The sequence below is a fragment of the Aplidium turbinatum genome, chromosome 14, assembly GCF_918807975.1.
Source record: "Aplidium turbinatum chromosome 14, kaAplTurb1.1, whole genome shotgun sequence".
Taxonomy (NCBI): Eukaryota; Metazoa; Chordata; class Ascidiacea; order Aplousobranchia; family Polyclinidae; genus Aplidium; species Aplidium turbinatum.
In genome coordinates this window covers 7,734,144-7,753,619 of record NC_137485.1, presented here as the reverse complement: position 1 = coordinate 7,753,619, position 19,476 = coordinate 7,734,144, and the positions used below count along the sequence as shown (strand labels likewise).

The window sequence follows — 19,476 nt, the reverse complement described above, 5'->3', positions numbered from 1 at the left end:
TCATTTACAAACGAAGATGCAGATTATCTAAAAAAAAATTAACAAGCACCGACATGATTGTTATGTATTTATACTCGAATGTCAAGGCTTTGGTTCGCACACCAAGCGAACACAACAAGCAATAAACGACCACGGTTGAAACCAGGTCGATTTGTCTTCGGGTGAAATGAGGTCGAGCCAATTATAAACAGCAAGATTCGCACGGTGGACACTAGTACGGCAGCGCGGTTGGTGATAACAGCATTAAACTAAACATCAACACCAAGAAAGATGCAACCGATAAAAACTGGTCATTTTCATTAAATTATCATCATTATACATTGATTAGGCGTATGGAAAAGTTGCTCCTGAAAAGGACCTCACCTATCAGATAACTTTGCACGCTCAAAGATAAACTTTGTTGCCCTGTCCCTGAGATAGTGGGATAAATTACGTTAATTTAACGTTGCTAGGCGTTGGAATATCATGATATTGAAGCTAAATCGGTTGACATTCCATTGTCTAAGCATCAGTTATCCCGGCGATCTTTAGCCTGTGGTGTATGTCATTTGTCGTCTATTCAACGCATCAAAGAACTACGAAGATTACAATCATATCCCTTGCCCATGCATCAACAAGCCATCTAAGGTTTGACCACTTAACATTAGTCACCGGTCAATGTACGGTCAACTGGACAAATAGTCTCAGAATGTACTGGCCAGTTTATTATTTCAGCTGTTTGTGCGCATGTCCACCTCAAAATACTCGAAATGAAAAATGCTGTCGTTTCGGCTTTCTGAGGAATAGAAACTCTTACCGTGTGAAAGAGAAAACCTGAACAACGTGTTTATACATCTAGCGACGTTAAAACAATGTAAAAGTGACTAGTTCTGCTAGCTGGGAGAAAGAACAAGCGGATGGTTCTCCTGCGAAGACCACAGAAATAAACAAATGGCTTACACATTTAACAACAACAAAAAAGATCGAATTTAATAACACACTACGGAGCCAAACTATCACAGAATGATGTAAGAAGTGATAGTCTGCATTTTTTAAACATGTACATCGACATTGTGAGAAGAAATAACCTTACAATTGTTCGAGTAAAAAGAAGCAAAGCTATCGCTAGCATGGCTACAAAACCCGAATCGCAACATTGGAATTTACACTGTTTGTTTGTCGTATCCAGGCATACACCCGGTGGTTGAAGATTTAGATTAAGTGGACGGGAAGGCAAGGAAGCCAATCTTCGTGTCCACCTTCAGGCATGCCTTCAAGTGTCCTGCCACAGACACAGCCGCATGCTCTTGAGTGGTGTCGAACCGGCGCCCTTTCGATTGCCGTTCCAGTGCTCTCACCACTCGGCTATGCAGCCGACGGAATTTACACTGAATACAAACTAAATATACACTTTTCGATGTAAGCCGCATTGATCGTGACAAAGAGTTGTTGATCGGTTTAAAATGAGATTGTAATCTGGATGGAACTTTCATGAATATAGAAAAAATATTTTTTGACAACGGCTCATTTGTGTGGCTTCATCCTCACACAACAGGCAGCACCGTTGAACAGCGATCTTATTTTTTTACGCGTAAAAAAAATGTCGAAAGAATATTTCACCTACGTGCAGAAGAACATGAAAAATCTGTTGCGAAAACAAAAAAGTAAATGAAAAACATTTCGCAGGTTAGAAGAATTTTCTAGGGGTTAAAGTCAGGTCAAGTTTGCAAATTGATCAGCGACGGTTGTATCTCAGTCAGCAAACGTTGAATCAATGTAAAGAAAGGACCGATTTTGTAAGCTCGGTAAAACTGAAACATGAACGCCAGTCCGAGTCACGTCTAATTTGTCACATCACAATCTTGGTTGCAAAAAATCTAAGTTCAAGTGTAAACACTTCGTAGTGTTGTTTCAGCGGCTGAATTTGCAAGCTTCAATAACGAAAAGCTATTAGTATTACAGTATTCACATGTACAAAACATCTCTTTGGTATCTTGTTGTTTTTGATGTCGTTTTCCTAGTTATTTTTGTTCATGTGGAGCAGCGATTTCCAAACTGGAACCCGCGAAGCAGTTGGGGTCATGTAGAAAAAGCAAGTGTCTAACTCTAACCACTTGCGAATATTCAGCAGCAAAGCTTGCGCTTTTTAAATTAATTCAACGTCTACTAAGGTTGAATCAATGTAAAAAATTATTGTTTGCTGCCTGAGATGTAAGAAACCGCACAGCAAAAAAAACCTCAAGGATTTTGTAGCAAAATTTGAAAACGCTTGGAAACACAGTCCAACAACTGGCTAGCAAAGTCCTTTTTTACACGAATCAACTACAGACGCCGAAACACCTGAACTGTTGTGAGGATAGCTCAACGTAGTGTTGCAAACCGTAGGTCTATGATTGACCGAGCAGTCTTCGTATGAACACGGATTACTTAAACTTCCTTTTTGTGTGATGAGATTGATGTTGACAATTGTATTGTTCAAGTTTATTACGCATAGTGGTGTGTCAGTTCATCAAATAGATTCAAACAGTACATTTTAAAGATAACACAGACCAGAAAATTCGTCATATTTACATTGATTTAACGTCTGCAGACGTTAATGTAAAAATGACGGATTTTGCTGTCTGGGAAACAGCCAAACCCACCGATAATATTTGTCTTGTTTACATCGATTCAATGTAAAAAGTATCACATTGTCAAACGTGAAACAGACGGTCAAAAATAGCTCAATTCAATAATTAGGTAAAACAACAGATGAGGTATTTGGTGTTCGGGATGTTAAAATAAACAGCATCACGTAAATTTGCAAAGAAGGTCAAGATTTTCAACTGGTCGTGGTTCAATGTACACAAATCAAAGGAAAATTGGAGCCTGGTTAAAAAAAACAAGTATAACGTTTGTACAACGCAAACACGGCAGATTTCTGCAAGTGATAATTTACAAAAACAAATATGTGATGGCAAATTTCAGGTTGATTTTACGAAAAAAAAATCAGTTAAAGAATAACAGTTTTGCAAGTCTGTTGTACAACAAAGCGAACTCTCTTCCAAAGGGAATGAATTAACGAACACCAAGCTCGACTAAAAACAATAATTGTGCATGTCTCGCAGGTTCCGTCTGGTTAGAAAGGATTATGCCGTATCTTCTTTGGCTTTGTTTGATAAGAAACAAGATCCCAGCCAGCCAGAAAATCATTGTAAAAAAGGTTTCACTTGCCGGCTCGGATAAGTCCCAAAAATGCTAATTGGTTGGCAAAGTCCACTGAACTGAACGATGATCTCGAGAAAGATGAACGATGAACCAACAAAAGTGGAAAAAGTTGCGCTTTTTGCATTGTTTCAATGCAGCCATACGTTGGAACCATGTAAAAAAAACAGACTTTTCTGACCGCAGCAAGGCAATCGTATTGTCAAAGAGGTATGAAGTTACCCAGACAGTAAAATCTGTCATTTTTTACAGAATCAACGTAGAAGTGACGAATTTTGCTGTCTGGATATTTGTGGTTCGCTTGTGGCGAAAGTGACAGTGAAAAATCAAGTCAAAAACCGGAATCTAGCGCTTCCAACGATAGAGTGACATAAGGTCAAAAATACAAGTTGCCAAAAAAATAACCAGGAACATCATTCAAGTTGAAAAAAAAAGCAGTGGAATGGTGAAACTTGGAGTTGCTTTAAACAAAACGGTTGATTTGCTGTCTAGATATAAACTGAAACATAAAAATCACAAAACTTTGTTGGTATATATAGGTGGTGGTTTTTCCTGGACAACATATCTACTGTATATATGTGACACTAACCAAATGAGGTAACCATAACGTATATTGCCACCAACAACACTAATGAGGTATAGAAATTGTTTTGGATGCTTTGATATATACACAGCATTTGTTGAATTATAAACACTGCATCAGGACAATAAAAGAATGTTGTATAGTTCAAAAACAACGTTAGTTTTATGTTAAAATGACATAGTAGATAGACGTTGTCGGATCTGTCAAACGGACAAGTAAATACAAGAAAAAGCACATTCAAATAGAACTAATGCAATATTGAGTCATGTCAGAGCAACTTTCTCAGTGGGAAGTCAGCTCAGGTTAACACGAACACAAATGGATGATACGAGATGATAATTAAACCACGCAGCACGCTGAAATGATTCGGTTAATTTGTAAAAAAAATTAAAGATTATTTTTATTTCTTGCAAACATTCAAGCGATCTTAAGGTAATGTTACTGCACCATTATTGTGTCAGTGCTAGAATGGCATGTGATCTCCACTATACACGTTCGTACAATCTCCTGGTGTGCCACTGAAAGCCACAACAATAAAACGCTTAGGTTGATCACATGCCACACTGGCACCGTTGTTTCTATGTACAAGCAATGTTAATTCACGAATCTCAAGCGTTGATTACACGTTATGGGAACAACTACATAACTGCCACAAATAGCGAGGTATGTTCAAATATCTGAGGCAGGCGTCAAAAGTACAATAAAAAGACGTTTTTTTTCAATGTCATAGCCAGTTACTGCGTTAGCACAAAGTTGTTTATAAAACATCTGTAGCACACAAAAATAAAAATAAACAGCACTGATAGCAAAAATAAAACAATAATCCACCAATTCTTTCAGGAAGGAACGAACTTGCAGTTACTGCACAATATTTTAACGACATTGCATGATTGCAACACAATGTACACTAGAACGTTATATTGCTTCATGTCACGATATTACATCACCAAAGAAAATCTCATTGAACTATTTACAACAACGTGCATCATCTGGTATAATTTAAACAAGCACAAAATAAACAGAAAAAAAACTTCATTCTTGCGCTTTCGTTTCTTTCAGAAGGTATCTTCTTAACCTTTATACATTGATTCAATGTCTGCAAACGTTCAACCAACGTAAAAAAGATTTTGGTAGCTGTGTTATCACTACGTGCATAGGTATGGCAAGTTTAGGCCCCTCTTCTTCACACGGACTTTGTGAGTTCAAGAAGACGGATGTTGAATCCGGTGAATGGAATAGGGTAAGTTGGAGGAACAGGTAGCACCTCATCACCGATGCTTGGGGATGATAGCTCCACCGTTTCAGAAGACACGTCCGACGATCGGGATCGTCCACGATAGACAGGAAGAGGACTTGAAGACTCAGTAGCCTCATCATCAGCAAGAGGATGATCCACAGGTGAAGACTCCTGTTCCATCAAGGAGCATTCAGATGTAGGAGGATCTTCAGGACTTGCGGGTTTTGATTGGTGATCACTTCCGTGTTCGGGCGTGACATCTTGCACGAAGGTTCTCGAACTATTTAGATTGGAAAATTCGGAAGTTTTCCTCGCATTTGAATCTCGCATAATCAGTGGACTAGTTGGCAAAACGTCCACATCCCTGGCAACAGGTACGTTTGTCGGATTGGAATCCTCTTGGGGCATGGTGTTCTTCTCGAGCTGAATTGGTTGTTGGGAGTTGTTAGCAAGGTAATGTCGCAAAAATGGCAAGCTTTTTACATCAGGCATTTGCTTGGCTAATGCCTGAGCCAAGTATTCTTTTTGTGCTTGAAGTTGGGCTTCGGCATTTAAGGTAAACGACCCGTTGGAATTTTGACTAATGGCCAACTTGTGTGGCTCTGTGTTGGAAACGTATTGTGAGTACGACACGCTTGGATAGACCAGATGCTGAGGAGATAGCACGAGTTTAGTCGGTGCTACCGACGCTCCAGCTTTTGCGGGTTTTCCAGGCCATCTACTGTTAGTCAAAGATTGATGGTGCAATGATAAAACATTATCACCAATGCAATCATCTTGAGGAAACATGTCCACAAGACTATATCCTCTTGTGTTTCTTGTTGCATCAGATCCGATTACGTCTCCTTCTCTTCTCGGCTCCAACAAAAGGACTTCCATCACCGCAGCAGGTTCATGGATAAGACGGGCTCCTTTGATCAAATGCTGCGGGATTTCCACCTTTATGTTTCCATTGAACACATCAAATACCTCGGTGAGGTCTTTCCTGTAGGTGAAGCCAGACTCTTGTGTGCAACGTGACACAAGGGTATTTTGACGCAACAAAAGCTCGTGGGGTATCAAAGAAATGTTTACGGACCAGTAGTTTCCCTTCGCTGTGGGTCGGCAGGGATTCTTTAAAACCTATTGAAACAAAACGAAATTGTGAGTTCATTGTTTTCTGTTACCAATTTTCAAGTTGAATGGAACCAAACGGGCGCACAGAAAAAAAATGTATGTAGGTCTGGCTTGATGCTGTTTAAGTGTTAAACAAAACAATGGACATTCGTACCCTAAAATGTCAGTTTAAAGCAGCACTGAAAATCACTTTTAACACACGTTACAAAAACTAATGGTTTCACAATATTGTAAGGTTCGATTGAAACGCCATTATGTTGCTTGTAGAACAAACAGAAGTTGACTTACTTTGACAAAGCATTCGTTTTGGGATAGGTTGTGGCGGACTGAATCCCTCCAGCCCTGGTATGAGCCCTTGAAGAATGGGAACATGTCTGATATCCGCTTTAAAATTTGTGACAGTCTTAACTTCTTTTGAGGCGACGAGAGGATGGCCAGGGTGATGAGAGAAACATATGAATAGGGGGGTTTTGCATAGCGCTTGTACCTTTTGGCGTTAGTGGCTATCACAGAAGGGCTTTTACTACTTTCACGAAACTGTCCATTTTGTTGAGATGAGCCCCTCATTCTATTATTCATGAGCATGGTCTTCGGGGGGCTGCTGTATCGGTGTTGCTGCTCGCTTTCCGCCTGAGATTAAATAATTTCTTATGAAATTGATGACAAATTGGTCGTATGAACGAACACAATCATTCGGTTATAAAAAAACAGAATTATACTGTAAATTATATTCAATGTTAAATCGTATACAAAGCATCCCTTTAATCAAACATGTGCCACATATAAGCAACACAAACTCTGTTATATTAAATATGTAAACACAGAAAAAGCTGTTTTGCACAATCATTTCTGTCAAAAGTCAAATTCTTGATTTCAGGAGATCCGAAACTTAGATTGGTTAAATTAACAAAGAAATTCGAGCTACAAAAATTTGTAAACGATAACACATTTAGCTTACCGATGCCACTCGCTTTCTTGAAGACTTCTGCTGATGTTGCATGGCTGCCACTTGATGACGTTGACATGCTTCCCAAAATAACTTTTGCAAATACTCCTGTGCTGTGGTCGGACTTGGGTCCGATTGGATTTCCTTTCCTGCAGAGGAGGTTTCCATCAAGGACGCAGGAGCGTTTTGCAAGTAGGGAGCCAACAAGAGCATTTGTTGAGGAGATAAATTCAAAAAAGCTGGCAAAGTGTGTCCTTGATTAGCATACGCTGACGCTAAGTTTCTGATCAGAAACAAGTCCCTATCAGACATAACTGGATTTTCAGAGGTCGGTAAAGATGGCTTGGCTTGTTGCTTGCCGCAGGAGACAGGTTGAGCAGGTAACATCACGTAATTTTCCTTTAAGCTTTCATTGACATTCCGTTGCTGACGTTTGTTAGAGGTGCTCAGATCTAGCGGTTGATTTATTTCGACACTCGAGCTGTCATTTTGGGTTAGCACTGGCGTGGAAGTATAGCTGTTTTCGTCTTGCTTCAAATGAGCAGGCAGATAAGAAGCTGAGGTAGTATTGCTAAAAGATGTAAGAGAATTGCCAACAGACAAAGCAGTACATTGGGAGGATAGCATGGCTTGTGTTGTGGTAGGCAAACGAGGTGGTGGAGGAAGAAGGTCTGACTTGATGGCCGAAAAGTCTTGCCTGGCTCGTGTTGTCAAATATGAAGGATTGCAATTTTGCAAGTCAACAGATTGTTTGCTGACAGCAGCTAAATCGGCATATGAAATTTGTGCTCCGTATGCGATCGATTTCGCCCTGTTTTCTAACAGCCGTTGCAGGACTTCTCTCACTTCAACATTCTTGTCGAAAGACTCTGCGGGTATTTGGGATTCAGAAACAGCTTGTGTGTGCCGTTTATTAAAAGCAGTATCACCTTGGCTTGCCATGGATCGTTGCTGTTCATTTTGAATAGCTTGTAATGCAGAAAACTGTCTCCGGAGATGAGCAGCGGCGTTTTCACGGTAAATATCCGCGTTTTCCAAATTGACACATTCCTTCATAGCATCTAGGGTGCCAGTGACGCTCAGTTCACGTTTCTTTGCGAAACACTCCTGTTGTAATTGAGCAATGGTAGCGGGGGAGAGGCTCGCGTGCTTCCTTGGATAGCAGCCGAAGTGCAACAAGGATGCATCCTCACCGCATGACGACATTACTGTGAACGAAATCGTATCAAAGTGAACGTGCGGAAGTGAAAGCGAGCGTGAAGACAGTTTTTGCGTTTTTTATCGATTCCCTACAACAACGCTAGAACTATATCCTGCAAGGTGGAAGCCATTTTCTAGACCACCTTAACTTTGGTAGTCTTACCGAACTGCTAAACCGCCGCGAAATCCCAGAAAAAGAATGACTCGTGCATCTTCCCACTCAATAAAGTTGCTGTGTTTAAATCGTTTCAACGTTGCTAGACGTAGTTTAGGGAGGTTGTACTTTTTTCTAGTGTCAAAAGTGGCAAATCAAACATATACGCATACTAAGACGTGGCATAAATAAAGTGAACTACCAACCTTAGTGATCCTGAATCGGTGTTTACTCGAGAGCTTTGGGCTCTTTTTTTGATTTCGCTTATCCGGGTTGCTCTTTCGGAGGCAGATTCTTCAGACGAGGCTTCAACGACCTTTCTTCTGCAAGAAATTCATGTAATTTTAATCGAAGTTCATCGAACAAAAATCCCATGATGACGTAGTGAAACTTGGTCGCAAAGATAACATAGAATTTTGACTTTATGGGTTTTTACGGAAAACTACTAAAAACCTTAGCTATTTTAATCTTTTTACGTTACTACTTTAAGGAGAATATAATCTTAAACAAGGTATGCTATAAACAGCAATGTTTGTCCAACACAATGGCGGAGGTGCTGTAAAAAGAGTGTTTTTGCAAACTTGGCTGCTTAGTGCGCAGTCATACCGCAATGTATTCACAAAATGAAGTGCGATTCATTTACAATTCATTTAAGAACAGGAAATACTTTCAACTTGTTCAAATTGGAAACATTAATATGAGGTGGAAACCCGAAAAACTGGCAACGGCTCGGAAGTTCCTAATTACACAAATATTTTTCCTACATTATCGGGCGAATGAAACTCAAATTCATTTTTCGATTAAACCGGAACAAAATATCTTCGAAATGGAAGAATGACCAAAAATAAACCATCATTAGCAGTACGAAATAATTTTGTGCTGGTCGAATTAATGGCTTACAACTTGCGTATAATGTATCTTCTAACAAAATATGTCAAAGAAAAGACAAAACATCCCTTCAAGAGTAAACTATTTTTTTTCATTATGTATTTAAAATTGAGCTCCAATATTTGTCATCAACCAACGCAATGGAGATCATTGGCGTTTACACCGAGCAATAAACAATTCTTGAGGCGGATCGTGATTGCACACTAAAGCTTGATTCAGACCAGTGGGTCATCTTCGGAAACTAAGGGAGAATATCGTCAAGTTAAGCGTCATACCTTGCTGACTTTCCTTTTCTTTTTTGCGGCGAAGTGACTGAAATCTCAGGGATCTGTGCTACTTGGACGATAGTACCTACGACGTCACTTTGTATCAGATCAAGAGAGCTGCTTGGAGTGTTAGGATCTCCTCCGACTGTGAACCACAAAATTTAGAATGTTATCCAAGTCCTAATCTCGTTTTAGGAGCAAAATGGTTGGAACGGCTGGTCAATCTAAGATCTTGTCAAGCTGACTGAGAATGATAAAATCCTTTTTTTCGAAAGCCTTTAGCGCTGTTTGTTCCAACACTGTCCTAAAAATGGCGATGTTCTTTGCAAGCAAGAAAATTGCCATTGGTCAATCTAATGAAACAATGAAGAGCTTAAAATACGGATACTACAGTCATGTTCAACAAACGTTTCGAAAACTAAACTGTTTTCATCTTCAGTGCTATTGAAATGATTTGGGATCACTGAAGATGAAAACAGTTTAGTTTTCGAAACGTTAGCTGAACAAGAGTTTAGTATATACATTTTAGGCTCTTCATCTGTTGATTAAATCCTCTTTCACTTATTAAAAGAAATGTAATGAAGTCAGAGTAAACACACACCGAACTGCTGCCTTGAATAAAGCTGTTTTTGGGTGTAGAATTAGAAAATAAAAAGCGTTCTTATAACAGTAAGCCGTGTTGGCAGTTGTGAAGGGGAGATGAAACACACAAAAGTCGCTTATTTAGATCGAAAATTCTCCTGTCAACAATTGACAATGCAACTATGGCACCTTTCTTGCTTTCAAAACACCGCCATTTTTAATGTTTTAAACAGAACATGTTTTGAAAAGACATGGCGAAGAGCGTTCGGGAATTTTACGACGGATTTTACGACTCAGCTTGACAAGATCACAAATAGAATAAACCTCATAATTCACAAAGAAAAGTGCTTTCCACAATAAATGGAAGCTAGTGAAAATAACAGTTTATCTTTACAGTTAGCTTAAAACTTTCAAATGGGCTATGATGCGTCAAAAATCTGGAAATTTGGATTTAAATCAAACTGGAAAACACATAAAAACATAATTAGACAAAAAATAGTCAGTCTATTTCGTCCACAGATAGTTTTACCGTATCCACAACGTAATGTGCCTAGTCATAATTACAACTTTATTTATATCAAATTTTTCAACACAGTTCATCCTACGTCGAGTAACAACGTAGAGTCGTAGACCAACAATATTCTTTAAAATTTCGTTATTATTTATTTTTCCGTTAGTGCGTCAAAAAAGAAAGCTATCAAACTACATATTCTATTTTATTAAAGACTCATCTTCAAATAAAAGTTTTAAAAATTAAAGAAAAATGAGGATGAAAACTATGGTAAGAGGTAAGATCTACTTAAGCCTAACACGTGACATCGTGGCTTGTTTTTGGTAAATTTCAGTGGCTTTCCTGCCTCATCTACAGAGTTTGATAATTTGCTTGCTGGAAAGCAAGTACACAAAATGAAACTAATGTTGGGACTAAAGTTCTCGAACAGATTTTCTTCGAACTAAAAAATATCGATTTACTAAAATACTATTTTTGTTTAAAGTTTATTTGAAACAGTTAAAGTCACGTTTAACAGTTTTGGAAGTTAAAAATTCGGATAAAAGTTTAAAAAAGAATGGCACAGGCTTAGCTTATATGTGCAGATCTACTTACGACTTGCGTGGAGTTGGCACTTGAGCTGGTGATATTTGTTGTGGACGGCGTTCAACTGTCCGAGACTGTCTTCGTCCAACAGTTTATGAATTAAATTAACGTCTTTTTGCCAATTTTTATCACTCTCTTCTACAAACTCTTCTTCATCACCATCTTCATCATTATAAAAATCGTCTAAAAAAACAAAACAAAAGACACGTAATATAGATAGAAGAATAAAAAAATTACAAGGGGAGATACTCGATCGCTAGTTTTCTTTTGGGTAAATTTTGAGATGCAAAAACGAAGCAAAAGTTGCAACTTCTGCAGTATTAAATCCTTACGAACCACTCCCTGTTGATCTACCTTTCACATGACTAAGTTAGTATGGCTGCAGAGAAAAAAGGCCACATCTTGAAACATCTTGAAGGTTTTCAATGCAAGCCTCACTCATTGATCGCAATATCAGCCATTTTGCAAACCACAGAACAATCGAGTTTGTCAGTGAAGTAGATGGCATTGTCATGATTGTCCACAATGTCCAGCAATGCAGCAAATGGCTCGCTCTTGGAGCACTGTTCTGACGCTTTCGATTTCGAATACATGTTAAGTAATGGCTATTCAGCTCAAAGTTTATCAAACAATTGAAACTGTTTCACCCCAATTGGTATTCTTGCCAATACGAGAAAAACACATCTTCTACATCTTTTTACAGTCTGCTTTGAAAAGTGCTTAGGAGCAACGCATCCTGTGATGGATACGACATCATATAAAAACATAATTAAAGAATTTGAACGGCTGAAATGTCACACATATACTTTACGCAAACAAATTCTCAATCTTTCAACCCATTTTGAATTTTGTCACTCTCACAAGACAAACAGACGTGAATTAATAATTCATTTGCTTAAACCGAAATAGCAACATCCTATGGTGAAAATATGAACTAGAATATATTATAATCATCGCTTGCAACACATCTGGTACCGGTACTTGAAAAAACGTAACTCGTTTTAGGAAAGCTTCTTTTCGAAAAGTTAAAAATGCAAATAATACCAGTTAATAAATACCAAAAAACTTCACAAAGTCATGGCAAAACAATAAACGCGAAACTATAAATTTCCACAAAAAATATGTGACCGATATTGAGATATTTGGACATGAAATTTGAGGAATACTAAAATTAGAATTGGACACGGTAATTGTCACTGCGTTTCAAACAATTGCAGAAAAAGCGCATCACGTTATTCCAAAAGATGCTAGACTCGCAATCACTCAGGAAGAGTTTAAAACAACAATGTGACCGAGTTAGGCCCTAGTACACCAAACAGGCACCGAAGGCAGGTTTCTTCACCTGAAAATAGCCAAATTACGATTAAACACAAACAAAATCATAGATTTTGAATTTTAGCTGCTACCAGACATAAGTTATACTCCTTAGGCTGCTACAGACACATACTTCACCACCCAAACGCTATTCAGGTTATAAGCTGGCAAACACTATTCAGGTTATAAGCTGGCAAGATTTTTTCCCGTTATCCCGTTCACTATTAGCTGGTACTTCTTTTTCGTTCATGACACGTTGATGACAGATAATAAAACAAAAAGTTAGCACTGAATCTCATGGTATTGATGTTATAATCTCAAAATCACACTAGATTTGTAAAACTATTAAATTCGTTCATTGCCTGCACACTGCGAATCAGATTGAAAGCATTTCTGGTTTATCACATCCGATTAGCCTTTCATTGTTTGACGTAATAATCAACACATTGCCACATTCCTCCGCCCAGCCACGACCTGAATTGTGTGTGGTGAGGTATGAAGCCTACTTTCCTTAAAATATCCACAGAGTGGGCACAGGAAACCGGCCGAAGCAATCGGCTGATCGATGCAATGCAGAATAACACAAACGCTGAGCAGCAAGTTGCCTTGACGCTGTTCGACTTGAGCTAATCAACAACAAAAGCGATGAATTTACCGCTTGAAGTTGCACGAGCAATTTACCTCCGAAATCAGCTTTGTACCAGACTAAAACTTCGATAAACCTAATACCGTCATTCCGCGGTCGTTGAGAAAGAAATGACATAACAGAAAAATGCGAAAAGTAACTTTTCTTCAAACTGCGCTAAGCCGTCTCGCATATCTGCACAGATCAATGGCGGTTTTGAGGCAAATTATAATCGACATATTTCAAATATGCGACTATCCGAAACTAAATACCCAAAGTGTCTGTTCATTAAAAACGGAACTACGCATTTATTTTAGCCAGGGTGGAACAACATTCTACACTAGTGTAGTGTTCAAATGCAAAAGATAACCTTGATGAATAGCCGTATCAAATCGTTTTTGACACAAATATCTATTGCAAAACAAGTGTCTGCCTTACATTATCTGCACCCTTCTAATTCATACTTTCTCAACAGCTACAAATATAACCATTAACCAAGGTCACTTGCGTTTGTATTTAGGATGCAGGATCGCCTAATCTAAATTCCGGCAAAGTCGTATTGAACCTTTTCAGGCCCTCGCTATTTAAATGAGTGTAAAAACGCTGAGTAACGAAAATAATAATCTGCTGGCTAAACGCTCAGAACAAAATGTCTTAATATTTGGTTAAAGTATCTTGAATTTCGAACCAGTCCATCTCACAAATTCAAGAAAATATTTCTGACATAAAATGCTGTCCACCTAAAAAATAATTATGACAACATGCCACAAGCGCAGCGCTTTAGAAAGTGCCAGATGAAAAAATCCTTTCGAGCCTTTACGCTTAACAAAGAGAAAGGAGAAGGTGGCCAGCGGTCAGTTTTGTTTACGCCTTCAAACGACACACAGTGAAAGAGAAATTTTCCAACTTGCGTCAAGTTAAAGGACCCTTTACACCTTAATGCATTAACCTTAGTGTGAAGAGACCTTGATCTGACGTAACGTAACACAAAAATGAATCGCTCACTTACAGTAGGTTTGCTTTTAAAACGTTAAGGTAAAATTAATTAAAATCCGATGCGATATTTCAAAAGAAATAGATGATAGGCTATTATTTTATACCACTGAGTGCAAAAAAGCCTTAAGCGTCATCAAATGAATATTTGACGCAAAATAACAAGGTGATTTATGACGTGGGGATGACGAAGAACAAAGTACTCATGGCCACACATGTTTCACAACACGAACTGATTTTTCTTTTCGTTTGAGTTTTTCCACGCCACTGACCAATCAAAATTGGCAATCCTCAATCTTGGTGTGTTGTACCGTTGTGGATTGTTTGGCATCTTAAAATTATTAATACTTTTTTGCACACGGAACAAGCAGATCGCTCATGGCAGTGGTCTTCCAATGAATCACTCTCACTAGATTGTGACGACATAATGTCGCATGCGGAAACCGCTTCGCAGAATACCCAAATACAACATCAAGGCCGAAATAGCTCAAGACAAAGAAAAATCTCTCGCGCAGAAACAGAATTATGGTTGTTTGCAACATGGATAAGGAAAATATTTCGACTTTTGTGTCAGGGATGAAAACGATTTTCCCACACACATTCCAGAAGATTTGCTTCACCAAGAAAAAAAAATGTTGCGAAATACTAAAAGCGACAAAGAAAAGTCAGAAAATGTGACCTTTTTTGTATAAAGGATGTTTTAAAGCACAATAAACAACTGAGAAAGATATGTTTTGAGTTTTATACCAAGACTGATAGAGGTTTAAATGCTCAAGCAACCAATATCATTGACGAGAGGTGCGCGACCGAGAGCGCCTGTAAGACGTTCAGAAGGAAGTTGGCTCGACACCCATCGAGAACATGATGTTGCATCTTGGCACTTAATGACATGTTTGAAAGTGGACACGAAAATTAACATCGCTGCCTTTCTAGCCACATAATCTATGTCTAACTGTTCAGTACAAGCCTGATTGCGACTATAACAATCTGAAAAAGAAATTTTACAAAGAACCAACACAAAAAAGAATCGTAAACCTGTAAATTTTGTACCGTGCGGATGCACTTTATCATATTGCGGTATCCTAGTAAGCAAATCAGTTTTTTTTAAACATTGATTGTGTACAAACGTTGCATCAATGTTAAAAAATACTGATTTGCTGGCTGAATTGAGCGATGCGATAAAGTCGTTTGACTGTCGCTCTGCTGTAAGTAACGCGATTACCCGTGATGTATTTCGTACCATTATTTTTGCACCCTTTATGTTTGCTCAACGTGAGTTACTCAAATAGTTTACGTTTTTTTGAACGAGCATCGCAGTTCTGCGTGTGGTAACACAAACCACTTCGCCTTGCTTTATTGCAACGGAGTATACATTTGGAAAAGTACAAAGGCCAAAAGCTACCGTAATTTAATTTAAGCGTCTCAAACCCGCTGGCTAGGTAAACCCAAAGTAACAAATTTTTATGCAAGTTCCATCGCTTTAATCGTGAGTTCGTGGAAGCGTCACCGTTTTCAGAGATTTCATGCTTGAAATGCTTCAATCACAGAAACTGGAAACAAACATGACATTAACTCAACAACATTGGCAAAAGTTGTCTCGCAAGAAATTAAGCTTAAAATACCTGGAATGTGATGCCACAATAACGCTACCTGCCTCCAAAAAACAAAAAGAAAAAATCCATTCGTTCAGACAACCAGACAGTTTAATTGATTTGTTATACACATTTGTTTTTAAGTGAAGCAGAATTAAAGTAATAGATAAAACACAACATTTCATTTGATACTACATCGCGCAAAACAGCTTATATGTTATTTTATCACCATTGGCAGTGCCAGCAAATTAACTAAAATAAGTTCTGGAAATTCCACTTTCGATCCAAATTATAAAAATTAAAAGACAGATCTTCTACGTATACAGTCACATACAACAGTGGTAATACAAAAAATGTTTTTAAAGATAGAAATATATGATGTGCTAAGTTTAGCAGATAATTGTCCGATAAAAAAGGTGCCGCAAGTTTAAATTCAACCTGGCAAAATCCCGATGTATCTAATTGCTGCAATTCTTGAGACCATAAACGCAATTAAAATAATCACTTTGTGTTCACAGAACCAGTGACAAGACTGTGCTGTAATTACATGCAATCAACTGATGCCTTTTCGTATTGCATTAAGCGATCTACAGAATAAAACTACACGCGCAATCGGCAAGCCTCTGTCTGTTCTGATATGTTCCTCTTCATGTCAAGACTAACCTAACTTGAAGTGTTGAAACACACGTTGTATTTCGTAAATTCCACAAATTAAACCGTGAGATCAAAAACTCGCATTGCAAAACGCTAATCAACGCGTGGGCGATAATTTTGATGAAGTACCATTACAGCTTAAAATAGCACTTGCAGTAACAGAAGCTCTGTAGACAAGTAAATCAGTCGATAAATTTGTAAGTAACCAATATGAAAAAGCGGGAAAGAGAAGGCCTGATATCCAATCGATAAATGGTTGAAAAAAGTAGAATGCCGATAATTTTCTTGGTAAAATTTGTGTGATGGAACTCTAATATCCTCTTGTGCGAATTGAACGTACAGCATCTGTTTTTGAGGCGCATATGTACATTCAAATGGTCTGCTAACAGTCTATTACTTATACTCTATATGTACTAATGTTAGTAAACCTAAGCATAAAAATGCGAAAATCCAAAGTGGAGTATTCTGCAGTTTTTCCAATACTAATTCAAATACTATTGCCAAGAAAACATCTTTATTAAAACATAGTTGATAGCAACCAAAAAACAAAAACATTAATGAATGGAATTATTTAATACAACTTTTGTATAGCACAATATCTACCACCGTGTTTATTGTTCAGCTTTGTAAAGCAGGCGGTTCTATTTGAATAGTCGCTTAATCGCTGGCTACACGTTTTCTGACAATAATATCAGGCACAGTTTGAACTTGACATAAGCAGCCAATCCTAGACTCAATGCTTTAACAATCGCACAAAAACTTTCATAAGAAATGCGCTTATTCTTGACACTGAAAGCAAAGCTATAAGACAAGTCAACATTGCTAACCATGAATACAAAGAGCGATTTAAATGTACAAAACATTTTTTTTCAAAATAAAATTGGTGACACTTGGAAATACAATAACGTCACATGACTACGATACCGTAAGACCTCCCCGGAACAAAAAAAATTTCATTTATAAAATAACCTTTTTTCCTTCCTACTTGAGAAAACTAAACTCAAATATTACAGTGAAAATACTTTGCTTCAGACCAGATAGCAATAGATCTCTTTCTGAAGTTTCACCTATTTTAGACTCACTGGCTAAAAGACTATTCCTATGCAGGAGGTCATGTTTATTCGACATTATCAAACTAAAATGTGGCCGCGATTGCGATCAATATAAAAATGGCTGACATACTGACAAGAATGTTGTCTTTAAATTTATTGCTAACAGCTTCAACCTTTCCTTTCTGATAGTATTATTCAGGATAGTATCATGTGGATGGATTACACAACGCAGAAGCAAGCGCAATTTAGGCCTTTCGTAAGCGATAAAGCTGGCGTAACCCAGCTTCGTCACATAATCTTTCACATTTCTCAGTCAACAATGTTCAACCTAGCATAAAAAAAAGTTTATTTATTGTACGAATGACCATTCGTAGATGCCTACGGGAAAGGCTCTCCCGTCGACAGGAAATTAGGTTGTACGAGCTAGGCTTTGTTTATTCACGGGTGGCTGCTGGCCAGTGCATAACGCCAGATAACATCAAAGAAGTGAGTAAGTAATTTGCTATCGATGACAACAATTTCAAAAGGAAGGTACACACTACACATAGGTCTAAGTTTTGTATCTCATTGACCAGAAGCTAGAAACTGGATTGAAAATAGTTTTTGTGGCTTTCGACGGAAGAAGTTTGACCATAACCAAAAGGAAAATACTGTAGTCACAGGTAAAATACACTAAAATTAATTATCATCAGAGTTTATAACTAGATATTTTAGTCCACTATAAAAAAAAATGCAGGTTTGGTATTTGTATCTTTTCAGACCAACTTCAATCGAAAAAGATTCGAATGCGAAAATTTTACACTTAGTACAGCAATCAGGCAAACACATCCATGATACAAAAATACTACCCCTCGCTGAAGCAAAAACAGACTCAAGCCAAAAAAATAAATTCCTCCAGACCAGCAACAAACAATAAAGAACAAGCGGGAAGGATATGTCACAAATACAAAACCACGGTTTCAAAATTTCGAACGGATATTGCGTAACACACTTTTAAGACGATGATCAACAAGCAAATTTTCAGATGGACGCTACAAACAATTGCTGCGTGAGTCACGGTCACATAATAAAAACCTAAGGCGTGGGCAACTTGACACCACTGAACTTTCTTGGCTATCGCGACCAAGCGTTAAATCAACGTCAGATAATATCAACTCCACGCAAAACATCGATATTTTGCCAAAATAAAAACGTACGTGACAGATAGTTTCTAAATTCCGAAAATCGTTAAAAATTGTTCCAAAAATGCTTAGTTAATTTTTAAAAAATTTACTGTTTTTTCCAATCGCACATCACAGTTTCAAGGGGCAATTTTTTCATAAGAGGAGAAGTATTGAACCAAATATGGAAATATTTTCTTTGTTTGAACTTGTCCTTTATTGACATCAGGTGACGATACCCGATTGTTCATAAAAACTTGATTTTTTTTTCAAAGCACTTGATACTGAAGAGACCTTAAGGTCGGAACAGTGACGACTGACGTCCTGTCTGCAGTTATGATATATATGTATTCTGTTTTAGTGGGCACATTAGTTTTAGTGATTGCAGGCACGCTGAGTTGAATAGGAGAAAGTCAAATTAACCGTTCGTGTGCTTAGTTATAAGCGCATGTTTGTTGACGAGAAGAGAAAGAACATTCGCGAAGCATACTCGATAAATATAGTGTTTGTGAACTCACGGCATCAACCTCAAAGTCTCAACAAGATGTATAAAGTAGAAAAAGGCGGTAAAAGTAACGTAGTTTGAGATTCTTCGTCGTATTGAGATAATACACAGTCATACGTAACGGAGCAGAACCTATTGTCGCCCATACAGCGGCTTTGTGCGCTGGGCAGACTGGACTTTGCCTTAAAATAGATTTTGAAGAGAATAGGGAGAAGAGGAAAGCTCTTTATGGGGTAAACACAAGCCAAGCGGTGCCTGATCATTTAAAAAATGTGTTGTCAACACATGGGCTGAAAAAAAATGAACAACTCATGCATTGTGCGTCAGTTC

At 38.0% G+C, this 19,476-nt stretch overlaps 1 protein-coding gene across 3 annotated transcripts in view; it reads right to left on the bottom strand.

Annotated features, from left to right (window-relative positions):
* Positions 1 to 19,476, bottom strand: part of LOC145783086 (uncharacterized) — a 35,156-nt gene that overhangs the window by 9,197 nt on the left and 6,483 nt on the right. For 2 of the 3 annotated variants that reach the window (XM_082594858.1, XM_082594859.1), the window contains exons 4-6: positions 11,261 to 11,434; positions 9,583 to 9,718; positions 8,626 to 8,742 (exon numbers count right to left, since the gene is read on the bottom strand). In XM_082594858.1, the coding sequence (XP_082450984.1) occupies positions 8,626 to 8,742; positions 9,583 to 9,718; positions 11,261 to 11,434 (427 nt within the window). Of the gene's footprint in view, positions 1 to 2,445; positions 6,126 to 6,407; positions 6,750 to 7,077; positions 8,274 to 8,625; positions 8,743 to 9,582; positions 9,719 to 11,260; positions 11,435 to 19,476 lie in introns of those variants that run through there. The other variant, XM_082594857.1, reaches the window with a different exon arrangement.